At 37.6% G+C, this 21,524-nt stretch overlaps 1 protein-coding gene across 1 annotated transcript in view; it reads right to left on the bottom strand.

Annotated features, from left to right (window-relative positions):
• The window catches only part of DYSF (dysferlin), a gene marked incomplete in the record, with an annotated part of 243,950 nt that overhangs the window by 28,740 nt on the left and 193,686 nt on the right, over nucleotides 1-21,524 (bottom strand). Inside the window, 1 exon segment of the mRNA XM_027772968.1 lies at nucleotides 17,429-17,527. Within this exon segment, the coding sequence (XP_027628769.1) occupies nucleotides 17,429-17,527 (99 nt within the window).

Raw genomic sequence — 21,524 nt, forward strand, 5'->3', positions numbered from 1 at the left:
CATATGTTTATATTATATATATAATTTATATTATATATATATATTATATTATATAAACATATTCATTTCACCATGTGAAATCTGGCTCCCTTAACAACTAGGCCATGGGCCCAGCTGAGTTACTTTTTTGTTTGTTTGTTCGTTTGTTTGTTTTTGAGAGGTTTTTGCTATAGGGCGTATGCACTTGCCAGAAAGACAAAGAGAAACAGCAAGAAATCACCCCCCAGGGGTATGGCCACATGCAATCCCTTCTCCTCTATTCTCCTCTTCAGGATCTTGGGCATGCACGCACACGTGCCTGACGTTGAGTTTAAGCTGCCAGGTCCAGGACTTGAACCACGGTCGACTACGTGGGAGTCCAGCGACATAACCATTATACTATCTGCTGGTCCCACTTGTATTTTAACCTACCAATGTACTATAAATATCTTTATAGGTCAACAACAAGTGTAATTCTACAATATCCTTTTAAATGACAATATTAAATTACATAAATATATTGTAAGTTATGATGAACATTTAATTTGCTTCTGTTTTTGTTTTTTAAGAGAGGGTCTTGCTATATCACAATCTCTCTTGTGTCAGCCTCCCAGCTGGGACTGCAGAGCCCCACCATGCTCAGGTCTTTTTATTTTGATGAGGATCTCACTATGTTTCCCTAGCCAGCTTTAAGCTAAAGATCAGGAATCCAGCCCTGGCCTCCCATGTGGTCCTAGCTTACAGAGCATAGCTCTTAGCAATTTGTGCCAATATGACTGGGCCTGCACATTTGGTTTTGCAGCCTTTTGACCTCATTTTTAAAGTCATCTATAGGTTACAGAAATTTTTAAAATTCCTACACATGTGCTTTGTGCATTTGTTTAACTTTATATCTGTGCTAAGTTGCTAGAAATAGAATTCCTGGTTAAAGGTATGCACGATTTAAGAACTTTAAGGCACACAGCCAAATTACCCTCTGGAAAAACTGGGCAGATTTACACATCCATTTACAGTGAGCCAGTGTGCCCATAAGCCTATTCTCTCACCATCACTACTCATGTTCACCCTTTCTTATCTTTGTTAATTTAATAGATGAAAAATGGGGGAACCAGCAGTTAGCGTAATGGCTATGTCGCTGAACTCCCATGTAGTCTACCGCGGTTCGTGTCCCGGACCCAGTGGCTTAAAACTCACACCGGGCGCGTGTGGGTGCGTGCCCAAGATCCCGAGAGGAGAATGGAGGAGAAGGGATTGCGGCGTGACCATCCCCCCTGGGGGGTGATTTCTCACTTTCTGTCTCTATGTCTCTCTCTATCTGTCTGGCGAGTGCACGCGACCTATAGCGAAAAAAATCTCTCCAAAAAAAGAAAAAAAATGGCATATTACATTTTTAAAGTGCATTTATTTGAATACTAGAGAAACTTGCATGGGTTTATCAGTCATTTGTATTACTTCTTTGAACACTACTCACCCTTTTTATTTTTCCATTTTCCATCTATTGTATGTTTTCTATTCTTTTTTTTTTCTTTGGAGCGGTTTTTGCTATAGGGCGCATGCACTCGCCAGACAGACAGAGACAGACAGAGAGACAGAAGCGAGAAATCACCCCCCAGGGGGGATGGCCATGCTGCAATCCTTTCTCCTCCATTCTCCTCTTGGGATCTTGGGTACGCACACACACGCACGCGGCGTGAGTTTAAGCCACCAGGTCCGGGATTCCAACCGTGGTCGACTACGTGGGAGTCCAGCGCCATAGCCATCACGCCAACTGCTGGTCCCTATGTTTTCTATTCTGTAGTGATTTGAAATACCCCTTTGTGTGTAAAGGATATTAACCTTTGGTCTATCCACTGTGTTACAAATATTTTGCCCAGTTTGCCACTTGCCTTTTAATTACGTTTATGATATTTTTATAGTACATTTATGTATGCATTTGTTATGTTAGTTTATATTTATATTTTTAGCAATACTAGAAATTTCTAGATAGTCTCACTCAAAAATCTTTCTTTGAGACTTAGCATATCTTCACAGCAAGACTATTAAACATACAACTCGATTTGGTACAAGGCATGAGACAAGAATTTTACTTATTTTCACCAATGGTTGAACAATTATCTAAGCACCAAATTTGTTTAAGCTCTTTCTTCTCTGCTCAATGAGTTGTATCACACACTAAATGCTTACACATTCTTTTGTTTGTGATCTTTACATTCAACTCTATTGAGCTATCTATTATTTGTCAACATTGTGTTTTAATTATTGCAGCTTCACAACATGTTTGTTACCTGGTAGCCTTCCAGATGAAAAAAAAATTTTAAGAATTATTTATTTAATTGTATTCATTATTATTATTATATTTCCTAATTCGCTATAGGGCATGTGCTCACCAGAGAGAGAGAAACAGAGAGAGAGGAAAAAAAGTGAGAAAGCAAACCACCAGGTCACGGACTCAAACCAGGTCAGCCACGTGGGAGTCCAGCACCTTAAGCATCATGCCACCTGCTGGCCACCCATATAAAATTTTCAAATATTCATTCCAATTCTAAACTATTTCTTTGGAAACAGCTCCAAAAAAGTTCTTTTTGTGAGATATTTTTTAAACTTAAAACTAACTTTGGCAAGTGAATTGATATCTTTGTAGTAGTAACTGTCTTATCCAGGGATATGATCTGATTCTCCATTTACTAAAGGTTTTTTTATGGTTATCTTCATAAAGAGTCCCCATCTTTATTTTTGAATTTATACCTAATTAAGCCAAGTGTTTTTCTCAGTATGGTGAAGGAGGATCTTTTTTTTCCATGACATTTTCTAAATACTAACAGTTGCTTCCATCTTACCAGGTTCTGCTGTTGGTTCTATTAACGTTTCAGGTGGTCTCCAGGTGTTTGCAAATCAGTACATACAATGATAATTTTGTCTTCCCCTTTCTAAAATGAGTGAGTGATTTCTTTTGGTTGATATTGAAATGGCTGGGACATTTTTACAATACAGAATGATGTTTAAATGGCAGTGTGAATATGATAATAATAGTGATCCTTTTCCTGAATTTGTCAAAAGAGCTGCCCCTCTTTTAGACAAATGCTCTTATGAACATTCCTCAGAGATACAGATTCAGTTTCCTGGGGGTAAAGAGACCATTTAAAGTCATTAAATTGGATGTTGGCTGTTGGTTTGAGATATTCTTCATAACATAAGGAAGCTCCTTCTTATTTCTAATATGTTACTTGTACTTAAGAATCATAAGTAGATACTGAATTTTATCAAATGCTTTTCAACATTTATTGAAATAATTTTTGCTGATTTTTACCTATGGTACAATGAATAGTGTTAATAGTTTCCTAACTTTGAACTCTACATTCTTGGAATAAAGTCAGTTTGGTGATTACGATGTTATTTTAATATGTGTTTAGATTCCATTTTGTTATTATTTATTTGAGATTTTGCACATATATTTATTTTGTAACTGATATTTAAATGTCTGAGTGGGCTTTATCAGATTTTAGTGATAAGGTTATTCTAGCTCCATAAAAATCAAGTTTTTCCTTTTTTGCCCATTTTTCTACATATATGCTTTTTATTGAGATAACATTCACATACCATTAAATTCACCATTTTAACCATTGTAAATTGTACCATAAAGTGGCTTTTAGTACACTCAAAATGTTGTGCAATCATCACCAATAAGTAATTTCAAAACATTTTCATCACCCCAAGAAGAAACATTGCAATCCATTAATCAACATCTCCCTGTCCTCCCTTTCCCTGAGCTGTCCTGACTGCTCTCTTCAGTGATGTCAGTTTTTTTCAGATTCTGCATTTGAGTGAGACCATATGGGATTGCTCTTTCTGGCTTTTTTCATTTAACATAATACCCTCTAGACTTATCCACCTTGCCCTGAATGACAGGATTTCATTCTGCTGAAAACTATCCAATTGTTTATGTATTTGTGTGTATTTGTGTATGTGTGTGTGTGTGTGTGTGTGTGTGTGTTTTCCATTCATTATACATTTATGTGTGTATATGTATAAAAATATATTACACACACATACACATTTCACATTTACTTTACCTATTCATCTATTGATGGATGCTTTGGTTTGACTCCGTATCTTGACTATTGTGAATAGGATTGTAATAAACATAAAAGTAACGCTACGTCTTCAACATACTGATTTCAAATCCTTTGTATATATACCCATTAGTGGGACTGCTGAATCATATGGTAGTCCTATTTTTAATTTTTTAAGGAACCATCATACTGTTTTCCACAATGGCTATATTAATTTGCATTACCACCAACGGTGTACAAAACTTTCCCTCTCTCTGCATCCTCTCCAGCATTTATTATTTCTATATCTTTTTGCTATAGGGCGCATGCACTCACCAGACAGACAGAGACAGAGAGAGACAGAGACAGAAAGCGAGAAATCATCCCCCGGGGGGGATGGCCACGCCGCAATCCCTTCTCCTCCATTCTCTCGGATCTTGGGCACGCACACACACGCGCCCGGTGTGAGTTTTAAGCCACCGGGTCCAGGACTCAAACCGCAGTAGACTACATGGGATTCCAGAGACATAGCCATTACGCTAACTGCTGGTCCCTATGTCTTTTTGATAATAGCCATTCTAAATGGGGTGAGATGATATCTCATTGTGGTTTTGATTTTAATTTCCCTGATGACTAGGTTATGTTGAGCATTTTTTTGTATACTTGTTAACAAAATGTCTTCTTTTGAGAAATGTCTATTAAATTACTTGTCTATTTTTAAATGAGATTATTTTAGTTTTCACTGCTGAATTTTTCAAATTTTTTGTATTTCCTAGTTATGAATCCTTTGTCATATGAATAATTTACAAATATTTTCTCCCATTCTGTAGGCAGTCTCCCTGTGGTTATGTGCAAAAACTTTTAGTTTGCTATCATCTCATTTGTTTATTTTTGCCTATACTTTTGATATTTTAACAAAAAAAAAAGTCTTTGCCCAGACTAATGTCTTGAAGCACTTTCTCTACATTTTCCTCCAGTATTTTCATAGTTTGAGATATTACATTTAAGTCTTTGACCCATTTTTAGTTGATTTTTGTATATGGTAAGACAAAGATCTAGTTTCATTCTTCTGCATATGACTATTCAGTTTTCCCAATAACATTTATGAAAGAGACTCTCCTTTTCTTTATGAATAATCTTGATGTCTTTGTTGAAAATCAGTTGGCCACATATTCATTCATTTATTTGTGAGCTCTCTATTCTGTCCCATTGGTCTGAGTATATTTTTATGCCAGTACCATGATGTTTTGGCTACTATGGCTTTGTAATAACATGTCTTGAAATCTGGTAGTGTGATGCATCCAGCTTTATTCTTGTTTCTCAGGACCACTTTAGCTATCAGGGTCTTTGTGTCCATAAACTTTATAATGGGTTTTTCTGTTCCTGTGAAAATGCCATTGCTATTTTGGCAGGCATTGCATTAAATCCATAGCTCACTTTCAGTAGTATGAACATTTAACAACAGTGATTCTTCCAATCTATGAACATGGGCCAATTTTTGGTGTCTTCTTTAACAATTTTCATCAGTGTTTTATTATTTTCATTGCATAACTATTTCACTTCCTTGGTTAAATTTATTCCTAGCTAATTCCTTTTTGTAGCTATTATAAAAAAAAAAAGACTGCTTTCTTGATTTTTTAAAACATACAGCTAGCTTATTAGTGTATAGAAATACAACTGATTTTTGTATGCTGATTTTATACACTGATTTTGTGGGTTCTATAGGATATATATGTGTGTGTGTGTGTGTGTGTGTGTGTGTGTATGAGATCACATTATTTAAAAATAGGGGCAATTTGACTTCTTTCCTTTCAGTTTATTTTACTTTTTCCTTTTCTAATTGTTTTGGCAAAGATTTCCAATACTATGTCAAGTGGGGTGGTGAAAGTGGGCATCCTTGTCTTGTTCAGTTCTTAGAGGAATAGCTTTCTACTTTTTCCTATTCAATATGATGTTAACTATGGGTTTATCATATATAGCCTTTACTGTGCTTACATATGTTCCTTTATATCTAGTTTGTTAAGGATTTTTACCAGGAAGGGATGTTGAATTTTATCAAATGCTTTATCTGTGTTTATTGAAATGATGATATGATTTCTATTCTTCTGCTGATGTGATATATTACAATTTTTGATTGTGTAAATCAGCCATCATTACATTCCAGAAATAAATTCCACTTAGTCATACTGTATGATTGTTTTGATGTGCTGTTGTATTTAGTTTGCTAGTATTTTATTTTTAAAAATTTTGCTTCTGTATTCATCAAGTATATTGGTCTATAGTTTTCCCTATCTTTTGTGTGTGTGTGTCTGTGTCTGTGTGTTTCCTAGGTATCCTAGTCTGGTTTTAGTATCAGGAGACTCTTGCTTCACAAAAAGAGTTTGGAACAATTTCTTCCCCTTAAATTTTTTGGAATAGTTCAAGAAATGGTGTTAGTTCTGTTCTTTAAAAGTTTGGCAGGATTCAGCCGTAAAGACATTCAATCTTGGACTTTTCTTCAGAAAGAGATTTTTAATTACTGATTGAATCGCATTTCTCATTATTGATCTACTCAGGTTTTCCATTATATTTCTTCCTGGTTCAATCTTGGTAGACTGTAAGTATCCAGAAATTTACAATTTTCTCTAGGTTGTCAATTTTGTTGGCCTAAAGTTGCTCATAATAGATCCTAATGATGCTCAGTATTTTCATTTTTATCAATTGTAATGTCTCCTTTTCCTTCTCTGATTTTATTTATTTAGTCTTTTTTTCTTAGTTTAGCTAATGATATGTTGCTTTTGAATCATCTTTTCAAAAAACTTTTTGTTTCATTGATCTTGTGTGTGCTTTAAGTTTCAGTTTGATTTATTTCTGCTTTGATCTTTACTATTTTTTTTCCTTCTACTAATTTTAGGTTTGGGGCTGTTCTTGCTTTTCTAGCTCCTTTAGGTGCATTGTTAGGTTGTTTATTTGAAATCTTTATACTTTTTTGATGTAGACATTTATTGCCCTAAACTTCCTTTTTATTGTTGCTTTTGCTATTCCATAGGTTTTGGTATGTTGTGTTTTCATTTGTTTCAATAAATTTTTTAATTTCCTTTTTAATTTCTATATTGACCCAGTGGTTGTTCACAAGCGTTTTGTTAATTTCCATGTACTTGTACAGTTTCCAAAATTCCTCTTGTTATTGATTTCTAGTTTTATTCTATTATAGTTAGAAAAGGTACTTGATACAATTTTGAGTTTCTTAAATTCATTGAGACTTGTTTTGTGGCCTACCATAAAGTCATTTATCCTGGAGAAGGTTCCATGTGCTGATGAGAAGAACGTGTATTCTGCAGCTGTGAAGAAAATGTTCTGTAATGTCTGTTAGGTCCATTTTGCCTATAATGCAGTCTAAGTCCAATATTTTTATTGATTTTCTTTCTAGATGATCTGTCCAATGCCAAGAGTAGGGTGTTGAAGTTCACAATTATCGTTATATTGAAATCTATCTCTCCCTTTAGATCTAATAATAACTTCTCTATATATGTGAGTGTTCTGGTGTTGAGTGTATATATATATATACTTATCATTCTTTTATCTTCTTGCTGAATTGATCCTTTTATCATTACATAATAAACTTCTGTCTCTTTTGACAGTTTTTTACTTTGAGACCATTTTATCTGATATAAATATGACTATTCCTCCTTACTTATGGTTTTTGTTTGCATGAAATATCTTTCCATATTTTCTATCTTTCATTTTCTTTTTTTTAAGAGAGATTTTTGCTATAGGGCGTGTATGCTCATCAGAGAGACAGAGAGACAGAAAACAAGAAATCACCCCCCAGAGGGGATGGCTATGTTACAATCCTTTTTCCTCCATTCTTCTCTCAGGATTTTGGGCACATATGCACATGAACCTGGCATGCATTTCAAGTCACCAGGTCCAGGACTTGAACCATAGTTGACTACATGGGAGTCCAGCAATGTAACCATTACAACATCTACTGGTCCCCCATTTTTCATTTTCATTCTAAATGTGTCTCTGACAGTGAAACGAGATTCTTGTAGGCAGCGGATAGTTGAATCTTGTTTTTGTTTGTTTGTTTGTCTGTTTGTTTTTTCATTCAGCTAGTACATATCTTTAAGTTTGGGAGTTTAATCCATTTACATTCAAGGTATTTTGGGGTTTTTTTGTTTTTGTTGTTGTTTGTTTTTTGGTTTTTGTTTCTGTTTTTTTGTGGGGGTTTTTTGGAGAGGTTTTTGCTATAGGACACATGCACTCGCCAGAAAGATAGAGAGAGACAGAGAGACAGAAAGCGAGAAATCATCCCCCAGGGGGATGACCATGTTGTAATCCCTTCTCCTTCATTCTCCTCTTGGGATCTTAGGCACGCATGCACATGCACCCAGCGTGAGTTTAAGCCACTGGGCCCAAGGCTTGAACTGTAGTCGAGTACATGGGAGTCCCCCAACATAGCCATTATGCCAACTGCTGGTCCCACATTCAAGGTTATTATTGATAAGTGAGGAATTACTCCTGTTCTTTTGTTATTTTTTTATTGTTTTGTATTTCCTTTGTTCCTTTCTTCCTCCATTATTGTTTATCTTTGTGGTCTGGTGAAAAATTAAGGTTTTCTACCTTTCCAGTTTTTCTCTGCTGTGGAAGTGTCTATATCAGGAATGATTTATTCTTTGAAATTTAGAATATTCCCTCTATAATTCTCTGGAATTGGCTGATTCCTTAGAGGTAAATCATTGCTAGTTTTCTTCTATATGTAAATTTTAATACTCTTAGTTCTTTATGTTTTAGGGACAGTGATTATGGATTCCCTACTATAGCAATGATAAAATAACCTAATTTTATCTTCCTTCTTCTTTTCCATCACTCAATTTTAGACAATATTATCTTCCATTTGCCTTTGTATCTATTTGCTTACATTCCTACAATGTGATTTGTCAGTTTTAAATATCTTTCAAACTATTTATTCTATAATATGAAAATCTGTATCCTTACTCTACATCCCATCCTTTTCCCCTTTTCACCTACTTTTTGTCACTTTTACCATTTCTGCATCTTTAGTATATATGATATTTACATTCTGTCCTGTTACTTTAACCCTTCCACTTGTTTTCACCTGGGTTCTAAGGTAAATAGGTTCACGGCCAGCCATCTGTTACAGTTTCCTCAGTTCTCTCCCAGTTAGCCACAGTTCATCTTCTGGGGACTTCCTCCAGATAGGATTATAGAAACCATATTATCTTAGTTTCTGAAAACGAATAACTTGTCTGTAGCCTTTTCACTTGAAGGCCATCTTGGCTGAGTCTAGAACCCTTGCATCACTCTGTCCTTTCTTGATGGTTTTATATATGTCTCTGGATATTAGATGTTATTATGGAGAAGTTGAGGCCACTTTGATTTATTTCTTTTCTTTAATGACTTAACGGTTTCTTGTTTTTATTCTGGGGGAGGGGGTTGGAAAGGAGGTATGACAACCCAAAAAATTCTCTCCTTTTCTCTAAAGCACAATAGCTAAACTAGGATATGTCTTGGGGTTGTAACCAGTCTGGGCTAATTTTTCATGACACATAGTGGACATTTTTAGTATGTAAGTTCAGGTATTCTCTCATTTCAGTGAAGTTTCATTAAACTATTTTTTTTTAATGATTCAACTTACTGACAGCTGACTACAGCTATCATTCTTTTTCTTTTCTTTCATTTATTTATTTATTTTGACATTTTCCCACAAACATTTACTTTACATATCAAAAAATTTTTACTCATACTCCATAGTTCTTGACAGTTAATAAACCAACTTTCAAATTTTAAAAATACTGAATTTTAAAAATAATGTTCAAAATAGTTCTTATAAGTGTGTATAATTTTGTGTCTTCATAACAACAGAGATAGTATGGCTTTAAATATTTTCGAGAAAATATTTACATGTCAACTACTCAAATTGTTGAAAAGCAAATGCCCAGCACACTAGTCACTCATAAACCTTCTCAATTCAGCCCTGCCTATCTTTTTCTTCCTTCAAAGCCTTTCTCAAGATAATCCTGTGGTGTGGTTGCTCTTTTGCAATCTCTATTGAATACAATGCTGGTCTGGAAAAGTCCAGGTTATTGTATGTTATAAATTCTTTCATATATCTTCTCTAACCCTCTCTGCCAGGCAGAATTGTTTATGGTGCCAGGCCATCTTTCTAAGAGCTTCTGTTGGCTTACTTGAGATCCACCTTAGTTCCATAGTTTTCTGATTAATCTTAGATATGACATTCCAGTCAAAGCCCTGTCCAATAATGAGTATTTCCAATTTCTGATTCAATGCAACAAGCATTATTGAGCTTATGCAAATAACCTTTCTACCACAAAATGAAGAATACTCCAAAATATTTTCCAATTCCTGAGGGGTCAGGAAGGAAGAAAAGTTTATGTTTCCATTTAAAGAAACAAACAAGAAAAATATTTTAATAAATTGCTGAACCTATCAACAACTCAAAAGAAAGTAAAATGTTTAAATTGGGTAAACAAAGCATAGTAAAAAAATAATAATTAATGTTTTACTCAAAAGTCATAAAATTCTATTTGACCAGTTCAGTCTTATGTTCAAACTCTCTTCTGTTGAATATGCAGTGTTACTGTGGTCCAACCTGTCTGTTTAAATCCTGGAAGTTAACATTCAATGTTATTACTGATATTTCTTGTCCCTAGCATTAAATCGGTCATTTTTTGGTTGTCTTTTGTTCTCTTTTTTATGTGTGTGTCTTTAGTTTTCCTGGTAGAGCACTCCTTTCAGAACTCCTTAAAGAGTGGGTCTGCTATTGGCAAATTCTTTTAGGTCTTGTTTATCTGAAAGTGTTTTTACCCTTTCTTTTCGAATGAAAGAAAATCTTACCGGGTATAATATTCTTGGTAGAAACTGTTTTCCACTTAACACTTTGAATATATTTTTCCCATTCTTTCTTTACTCACATTTTTTCTGATGAGAGGTCAGAGGTTAGCCTGATAGGATAACCTTTATAAGTAACCTGACATTTCTCTCTTGCCAATTTTAGTATCTTGTCTTTGTAGATTTGGCCAGTCTGGCTATGATGTGCCTTGGAGATTTTCTTGGGTTGATTCTATTAGGGGTCCTTTGTATTTCCTGGGTCTGGATTTTTGAATCCCTCTCTAGATTTGGAAAGTTTTCTTCCAAGATTTCATAGAATAGATTATCAGTGCCCTTATTAGTTTCCTCACTTTCTGGGATACAGATTATCTGGATATTAGGGCACTTAATGGTGTCTAATATTTCTCATATAGTATCCTCATTTTCTAGAGTTATTTTCTCAGGGTTTTTTTGGTTGTTTTTTCTAGATCAGAGGTTTTGTCTTCAACATCCAAGATTTGATTTTCGGCAAGGACTAATCTGCTTTTAATATTTTTGAGGGAGGCTTTGATTTCCTAAATGGCAGCCTTCATCTCTAATAGTTTCGTTTCATTATTTTTTTATGGTGTGTTTTCTCTTTTAATCATGGAAGAACTTCAACACCTCCTGGAACTCGTTGTCTCTTTTCTCCTCCATCTTCTGGAGTTCATTGTCTCTTAGCTCTTGCATCTTGTTTAGTTTTGTCCCTATGAATATTCTGAATTCTCTGTCAGACATTTCCATGAATTCTACTGTACTGTCTGGGTGATGAGGGATTGTTGTTTCCCCTTAGGGGAGAGAGATTATCTTGGTTTCTCATATTTCTTATGCTTCTGCAGTGGTTTCTGGTCATTCTGTGACAAAATCTCTCCTCCACTGTGCTTCACAATGTGGTATCCAAAGAAAGAGAGTAGGAGTTCAGATTTATTAAAAGAAATTTCTTCCTTAAAGCAGGAGGTTCAATAAGCGTTGAAGATTTCAATGACTCGGGACCAGCAGTTAGGGTAATGGCTATGTTGCTGGACTCCCATGTAGTCGACCGCGGTTCAAGTCCCAGATCTGGTGGCTTAAACTCACGCCAGGCGTGTGTGCATGCGTGCCCAAGATCCCAAGAGGAGAATGGAGGAGAAGGGATTGCGGCATGGCCATCCCCCCTGGGGGGTGATTTCTCACTTTTTGTCTGTCTCTCTGTCGCTCTCTGTCTTTCTGGTGAGCACATGTGCCCTATAGCTAAAAACTTCTCCAAAAAAATAAAATATATTTCAATGACTCTAAAAGTGTACAGATGCTTGGCTACTGTGCACCTAGGCCTATCTAGACATTCAGTGTGTGGAGAGTGAAGTTTAGAGTGGGAAAGTAAGAATTAAAAAAAAAAGAAAGAAAAAGAAAAGAACTAGAAAAATACTGCCAAAAAAGGGGGGGAGAATTTTTTAAACTTAAAAAATGAAAACTGCGTGGGATGCTAGCACACTGCTCAAACAGGCCAGGACACATCTCAGCTTTAAAATGGCCTCTGAAATTAGCAAGTGAAAGTAAAGGCCCAAGGTGAGAAGAGGTTGAAAAAAAATTTTTTTAATTAAAAATTTAAAGAGAGACAGAGCATGAGACAGACAGACAGACAGAGACAGAGAGAGGACAGAGGTCATCCTACCTTGTCTGAATATTTTCAGAGTCTAGAAGATGGAGTTTAGAGCATAGCTTTCCTGAACAGGCCAGGACACACCTCAGCTTTAAAATGGCTTCTTGTCTAAATATTTCAGGAGTCTAGCTCATTAAACTATTACACATTTATTTGTTTTATTTCACTGTTTTGGTTGTCTTCTTCAGAGACTCCAATTACATAAATGTTGGGCCCACGATCTCTGACTTCTACATCTGCTATTTTGTCTTTATTCCTTTATAACTTTTCTTTATTTTCATTTCATTTTGCTCATTGTTTTCATTTTTGTCCTCTGTGCCCCTGATTTCCATGTTCTCATTCTGGCCTGTGCTCCTTCCAATTTCATGTTTTCTTCTCTCTCTTTTCTGAGTTCGATTCATATCTCAGCTCCACTCATCTCATAATATCTTCAGTACTTTCATTTCTGTTTTGCAATTGGGTTACTCCATTACAACTGCTCCTAAGCAAACATTTTCTGGTGGGTATATATCCTCTTCAACTCGTATGTTTTAATTTCTGTTTTTTCTCTTTTTTCTGTAAGACTTTCAAATTAATGTTGTGTCATTTCTTTTATTATTATTTGTCACTAATGAGTTAGATTTTCCTGGACCATTTATTTTCTTTATTTCCATTTCAGAGGCAGACCGATTCATGCAAATCCAGCTCATCTGTGTGATTCTTGTGTAGCTCCACCTTCTCTGCGTCTCTGAACCAAACCCAGTCTGTAAGGTTTCTGTCATTAGCCTGAGCCTATCTCTAACATTCACATATCAATTATGGTAAACAAGGAAAGTAACTTTTATATTTCACGGTGAAACCTCAATTTCAGAAATAGTATTTAGAAATTATTATGAAAATAAAATTTTTTGAGAGGTTTTTGCTATAGGGAGCGTGCGCTCACCAGACAGGCAGAGAGAGATAGAAAGCGAGAAATCACCCCCCAGGGGGGATGGCCACACCACAATCCCTTCCCCTCCATTCTCCTCTTGGGATCTTGGGCACTCATGCACATGCACCCAGCGTGAGTTTAAGCCACCGGGTCCGGGACTCGAACCGCGGTCGACTACATGAGAGTCCAGTGACATAGCCATTACGCTGACTGCTGGTCCCGAAAATAAAATTTTAAGTACATGCAGAAGTAAAAAGAAAAACCCTCGGATACCCATCACCTGTCTTAAATGATTATCAGCATCTTTCCACTAGGAAGTACATTTTTGCTGGAACTTTCTGAAACCAGCTAACACTATGACCTTTCATCATCCTTCATGCATCTTCTCTTCATTTACTGCTGAGTGGCCTCTACCCAATCTCAGTTGTCTTTGGGCAGCCCTTACATATATTTTGGAGTCTGTGGCTTTTATTTGTTTCCAACTTTTCTGAAAATGGATTTTGTGGGTTTGAATAATATCCAAGAAAAAAGGGAAAAAATGCTGACTTGTGTAGCCATGTTCATACTGGAAGTCCCAATAAAATACTTTTTTAATTTCCAAGTGGTTGAATTTTTTTGTTTAAACTTTTGTTATTAATTTCTCATTTTATTGCATTTTAATCTTTCTTGTATAATTTCAGCTTTTGGTAACTTATTACTAAACTAATATGTGATCAGATTTTGCAAATGTTCTCTAAGCATTGGACGACCAATGTATCCTCTATTTCCTATTATTTTTTCTCTATTTTAAAGCTACAACTTAAATTTCACACAAAGCTACAACTTTAACTTAGTGTAGGTCAAAAAAATTTACCTTGTTATTCAAATCTTTTATTTCCTTATTAATTTATCGACTTTTTGATCAGTCAAGGAAAGGGGCCTGTTAAAATCCCCTTTGCAACATTCATTTTTGTCATTTTGTGTTTTATTTGTGTGAAGTATTGGTTTATAGTATTCCTATCCATTTATCCATTTTTGCTTTATATATTTCTAAACTTTTCTATGTATAAATATTTGGGAGTCTTTACATTGAGATGTATATCTTCTATTTATATAAAATATTCTATTTTAAAATTTGTTTCTTACTGGGAACCAGCAGTTAGCGTAATGGCTATGTCACTGGACTCCCATGTAGTCGACCACGGTTCGCGTCCTGGACCCGGTGGCTTAAAACTCACGCCGGGCGCATGTGCGTGCGTGCCCAAGATCCCGAGAGGAGAATGGAGGAGAAGGGATTGCGGCGTGACCATCCCCCCTGGGGGGTGATTTCTCGCTTTCTGTCTCTATGTCTCTCTCTGTCTGTCTGGCGAGCGCACGTGCCCTATAGCAAAAACCTCTCCAAAAAAAAAAAAAAATTGTTTCTTACCTTAAATTCTATCTGCTTTCCTTTTGTTTACCTTATTTATTTAAAGTTTACTTATCTATTTCCTCCACAAGTGAGAGAAGTCAAGACAGAGAGAGAGAGAGAGAAACAGCACCCCAAACAGGGTCTTCATCCTATGATCCACTCCCAGCCTCAGCCAGCCGTGAATCATGTGCACCCATGTGACTGGCTCACTCAAGGAGTGTGGAGATTTTGCACATGAATCAGCCTCTAAGAATGTTGTGTTTACCACTTCATCACCATTCACTCCCTATACTTACCTTATTTGTCAAAATTTTGCCAAAATACTTTTTAGCCCTTCTAAGTGGTATTATTTTAGATGTGTCTTTTAAAGAAAGTATAGTGAAATCTGACTTTTGATATAGTCTAAGATCTTATCACATAATAGGATAATTTAATCCATTTTCATTTATTAGAAAAAAATGACGTATTTTGGGTTTTTCTATGATTTGTGTTTTTAATCCTTTCTTGCTATGTTTTTTGTTTTCTATTTTTGCTACTTAGACTATGAGTTGTTTTTGTCCTCCTATGCCAGTGATTTCCAAACATGCTTTTTCTGTACCCATTGTATACTCCACTTTCTCCATAGATCCATGGTGGTGGTGGTTTTCTTCTATTTACTTATCCTTAAAGGACTAGCATTCCTTCCAGGTCTAGTTTTTCCCCCAGAAATAGTTTGAACACATTTTGCTTTGGACAGCTTCTTTTCACTTGGATGCTGTAGGAGACCTCCTCAGAGAGGTCAAGCTGGAGGGCTGGGTGCCAATTCGGCATCCGGCATGAGAGAGAGCAGTAAGGGGCCAGGGCCACAGGCCACCTTGGCAGGAGTCCTCATTCTTGCTTGGTTTGTCTCATTTTTTGGCAAAGCCACAGTTCCACATGCCAGACTGAATGTGTCGGACCTTCTTCCTGGTACACAAATAGTTCTGTCTCTTTGCCCAACTTCACACACCCAAGTACCAAGTCATTGACGAGACTGCTGCCTGGGGAGACGCTGCCGCTCCTGGTGGCCTCATCTCTGAGCAATACGGTCTTCAGGCAGGCTCCAGTGTATCAGAGACAACTCTGGCCACCTTGTGACATCATCCACCACAGTCTCCACCAAAGGCTTTCAGCCAGCAGAATTACCAGAAAGCCCAGGCCACCCATTATCCCAACTAGTCTCAACTTTCATTAATCCAGTCTCCTTTAAGGAGCTCCAGGGGCCTTTCTTATGTGTGTACCAGCCTAATGCCACCTTTCATTTTCTTTTCTCCAACCCTGGGAGGTAGCCATAGGGTACAGAATCTCCACCACTTATATTGCAGAAGTAGGGTTGCCAGGGTTAGGGAGTAAAAGTACAGAACATCCATTGAAATCTAAATTACAGATAAGTAACAAATAATTTCTAGAAAAGTATAGCTTATGCAATAGTTGAAGCATACTTATACTAAAAAAAAGAAATGCTAATGTAACTGGGCATCCTGAATCTTATCTGGCTCCCTATTCAAGAGACTATCCAACTGCTTGGAGGAGTAACTTTTGAGTCATCTCTGGCTATCTTTTTAAAAAGTAGTCTATTTTTTAAAAACATAATCATATTTGTAAAATTTCTTCAAATTACCAGAATTGGGTTCATTCGTGATTTTTGTCCCATAGAAATAGTGTTTACTATATGTTTATATTTTCTGGTTAATTTCTGTCATAATTATAGACTAGAGTACATTCTCAAACTGATTTTCCTTTTTATTTTTAATACAAATTTGCTGTTATAGAAAGGTTCAAATAACACTAAGATAGACCAGTACAACAAATCCTTAAGTACCTGTCTCTAAACTTCAACAATTCACATTGCTTTGCCATTTTAGTCATTTTTAATATTTGGAAAACATATCAGAGGGCCACTCACACCATTTATCTTTCTCCTTACTTTGGAGAGGTGTTGGGGGGGGGGCGTTTTTTAAAGCAAATCCCAAGCATCATTTCATCTATAAATAAAGTCAATCCTCCTTATCCACAGGTTCTGCGTCTGTGAACTCAACCAACCATGGATGAAAAATGTCCTTTGTTACTGTTGTGCTATGTGGTTAGGCCTATGATGGCTGCATCTGTACTAAACACAGACAGGCATTTTTTTCTTGCCATTATTCCCTTCACAGCATAGTATAACCATTATTTACAGAGCATTTATGTTATAATAAGTATTTTAAGTAATATAGAGTTTTGATGTAAAGTATACAGAGGAGTTACATAGGTTTTATGCAAATGTGACACCATTTTTTATAAGGAACTAGAACATTTGTGAATTATAGGATCTGTGGGGGATCCTAGAAACAACCCCCTATGGATAACAAGGAACAACTCTATTTCAATATATTTTTCAGCATTCTTCCTTTTTTTTTTTTCTGCTATCCCAACCCACACTGCCTTCTTGCTGCAAATCAGTGAGTGACCTTACTCATTTCGATTAGTCCATGAGGATCCACCACTCTCAGACATCACATGCATCGCCCACTGCCCATCACACATGCCCAGTGACTCCTGGATTAAAAGGAACATTGTGGGGATGGCCTCACCTTTAGCGTGTCAAAATCCTTCTCCAAGTAGGAGCCACACTTTTCCCTCTCTCCTATCGAGGCAAAGAATTTGCTCCACCAATCGATGAACTCCTCTTCCTGAGTGGGTAGAAAGAAAGAGACCATTTAGGACACGGAACTTGTCGAGCAAGGTCCTCCTGAATTGGATACCTCCCAAGGCTGCTGGGTCAGCCTGGACTTCAAGGCTTTCCTGTCTGCTGAGTTTAGGAGAGCAAAAAGCTGAAACCTTCTTCCTCTCCTGGGAAAAAGACTGTAGACTGGAGAAAAAGGTTTTAAGGCTCACTTGGTGTTGCAAGGCACAAGTTCTAGCCTGGTTGTCCTCCGTCTGCTGTGTTTCTGTCAAGCTCTTGGGCTCCCTTTTCCTTTCTGGAAAGTGAATTAATCATCTTACTACTCCCTGTATCTCAGGGACAAAGTGAGGCTAAAACTAGTAGGTACACAGAAGAACTTTTGGGGGTGTAGGCCAATAATGTATTGTTTATGAATAAAATGCAGGAAAACTCACCCCAAAGAGCTATCCTGCCCACTCCCAGGCAATAAAGGGAATCAGAACTTAGCCCCCATCAAGATCAAATCAAGGCAATGTCTCTGATGGCCACATATTTATTAAATGTCCTTTATTGAAAGACACTGGTAATTAGGGGAAATCGGTAAGAACTAATTTGTATACTCTGCCCTTGTTCTTCCTCCAGTCTTCCATATTTTCAGGAACAGTGGACTATTACGGCAAATACTGGTCCCGTCCCCTCATCTTTTACCTCTCCTGCACATGGTATGTCTACTGGCCCTCTTAGTTCTTGTGTCTAGAAAGCTCCTCCAACTGTGTTCTGTCCAGGAGCAGGGTGTCCTGTCACCCAGAGAGTCAGCAAGCTCCAAAAGGTGGAAGTCTCATTCAAAAGTCCACTCAGGGCAGGGACCAGCAGTTAGCATAATGGCTATGCCGCTGGACTCCCATGTAGTCGACCGCGGTTCGAGTCCCAGACCCGGTGGCTTAAACTCACGCCGGGCGCGTGTGCGTGCATGCCCAAGATCCCAAGAGGAGAATGGAGAAGAAGGGATTGCGGCATAGTCATCCCCCCTGGGGGGTGATTTCTTGCTTTCTGTCTCTCCATCTCTCTCTGTCTGGCGAGTGCACACACCCTATAGCAAAAACCTCTCAAAAAAAAAAAAAAAAAAAAAAGTCCACCCAGGGCAAGGACCTCTGTCTGGGCCTGTCCATAACAGTAAAGCTCATTCGGCTTGGTGGGAAGGGTCAAGGACTAGGTGTCAGGAGAGCCCATCAGGACTTTCCTTCTTCTGTATGAGAGGGCATATTATAAGATCTCCCAGGAACCTACTCTAATTCTATAAAATTCACTGAATGCCTGCTATCACATTTCTGAAGGTACTGGCAGCTCCTGTTAAACTAATGCCAAGTACTTTGAGTTTGGGGCTTATTAAGGGTGAGCCCAAGCTGGTACCAGGCTAAGGGCACTGAACAGACCCACTGGAAGAGGATAGGCAAGGTCTTCAGTGTCCCTACAAACCACCCTGAAGTGTGGTCCTAACACCCTTTGTTGGCTAGGTATTGTCCCCAGACTCAGCCCTGAGGACTGGAGTCAGAAAGAGGCTGAGACTATAGCCACACCGTCTGACCAACTTACCAGGAGAGGCGTCTGCAGCCAGAAGAGAGGAACAGAAATTCAGATGGGTTAAGACAAAAGGTAGCAGAGCTTTCTGACTTGTAACCACTCTAGAGAGAGCCAGCATAGAGCAAGGCAGACCCTGGTCCTCACATTAAATTAAAAAAAAAAAAAAAAAAGGATGCTACGGATGAATGCTGAAGTACAGACATTCATAGCAAACTCACACAATGGCCAATACACAGAATATAGTTACACAGCCATGCATAAGGGAGGTGTTTACTCTGAAACATACTCCCACAAAAACAAACAAAACAAAACCAAAAAAAAAAAGAAAACATATACTAGACATAGACAAATGTGGACATTTAGGTAGTAATGAAATTCAATTTTGAATTGAATTCAAATTGAATAGATTGGAATTCAGCTTAGCCGTTTGATTCCTCCTTTATCTTTATGTTCTTTACCAGCTCAGATACTTAAATACATGAGTTTATAACTCAGACTCAGAGTCAGACACAAATATTCAGCAAACCAGTATAATTTGTACAAAGAAAAGACAGGAAACACAAGAGTTATGGGATAGGTATTACACGTCCCTCAGTCTTGAAAAACCATGTACATTTTTAAAAGAATAGGAGACAGAGAGTCTGAATAATACCCTTAACAATGACAGCTCAATAGACAACATTATGTAAACTACAAACACAAAATATACCTTCTTTTCCAGAACCCTTGGAGCACTTTAAAAAAAATAAATAAAAAGCCACAAAGCAAATCTCAATAAAGTCCCGGAAATAAAATCCACATCAGTCACATCCCCTGACAATGCTACAATAAAACTAGAAATTAATGAGAAATTTTTTTAAGCTAAAATTACAGCCTTTTGGGGCTGGCAGGTGGCGTGGTAGTTAAGGGTGCTGGACTCCCACATGGCCGACTGCAATTCAAATTCCAGACTTGGCGGCTTGCTTTCTCACTTTCTCTCTCTCTCTCTCTGTCCCTCTCTGGTCAAATATAAATCAATCAGTCAATCAATCAATCACAGCCTTTTCAAAATTTAAAAGTGCACTTTTTTTTTTTTTTGGCTATAATGTGCATGCACTCCTCAGGGAGACAGAGAGAGACAAAGAGAGAATTCACCTTCTCAGAGGGGATGGCCACACTGTAATCCCTTCTCCGCATGCATTGGGATTTTGGGCATGCACACACACGAACCTGGCATGAGTTTCAAGCAGCCGGGTCCGGGACTTGAAACACAGTTGACCACACGTGGGACCACTATGCCACCTGCTGGCACCTGAAAGTACACTCTTAAAACCCTCCTGGGTCTGGGACCAGCAAATACTAGTAGACCACAGTTCAAGTTCCGGGCCCGACAGCTCAAAACTCACACTGGGCATGTGTGCGAGCATGCCCAAAATCCAGAGAGGAGAAAGGAGGGAAAGGGATTATGGTATGGCTATCCCCTGAGGGGTGATTTCTCGCTTTCTGTCCCTCTGTCTCAATCTCTCTGTTGAGCATACATGCCCTATACCAAAATTCTATCTTAAAAAAAAAAAAAAAAAAAAAAAAGTCTTCTGGGTCAAAGGGAAAACTAAAACTAAAATCATGGGTACTTAGAAAATTCTACCAACAATGAGAGGCATATATCCCCAAATTTATGTGCAGTTGCCAAGCCTGTACTCAAATGAAGACTAAATCTTATAGACATATGGACCAATGGAAGAGAATAGAGACCCCAGAAATAACCCCCAAAGCTTACAGCCAACTGATCTTTGACAAAGGATATTAGTCAATCCATTGGGAAAAGGAAAACCTCTTTAGTAAATGGTACTGGAAAAACTGGGTATCCACATGCAGAAAGATGAATCTGAACCCCCATCTTTCACCATTAACAACAATCAACTCAAAATGGATCAAAGATCTGAACCTAAGACCTCAAACAATAAAACTACTGGTGAAAAATGCTGGGGAAACTCTGGGAGACATTGGAGTATGCAAAGACTTCTTAATTAAGACTCCCAAAGCACAGGCAATAATCCCTAAAATAGACAAGTGGGACTATATTAGACTAAGAAGTTTCTGCACAGCAAAGGACACAGTAACAACTGTTAACCGACAACCCTCAGAATGGGAAAATATTTTTGTTAAATATGCCTCAGGCAAGGGACCGATAACCAGAATACACAGGGAACTCAAGTACCTTATGAGAAAAAAATGATGAACCCAATTAAAAGATGGGAAAATGAGCTGAACAAAAATCTCTCTAAGGAGGGACCAGCAGTTAGCGTAATGGCTATGTCGCTGGACTCCCACGTAGTCGACCGCGGTTCGCGTCCCGGACCTGGTGGCTTAAAACTCACGCTGGGCACGTGTGCATGCGTGCCCAAGATCCCGAGAGGAGAATGGAGGAGAAGGGATTGCGGTGTGGCCATCCCCCCTGGGGGGTG

This window comes from Tupaia chinensis, unplaced genomic scaffold (genome assembly GCF_000334495.1).
Source record: "Tupaia chinensis unplaced genomic scaffold, TupChi_1.0 Scaffold000316_1, whole genome shotgun sequence".
Classification (NCBI taxonomy): domain Eukaryota; kingdom Metazoa; phylum Chordata; class Mammalia; order Scandentia; family Tupaiidae; genus Tupaia; species Tupaia belangeri.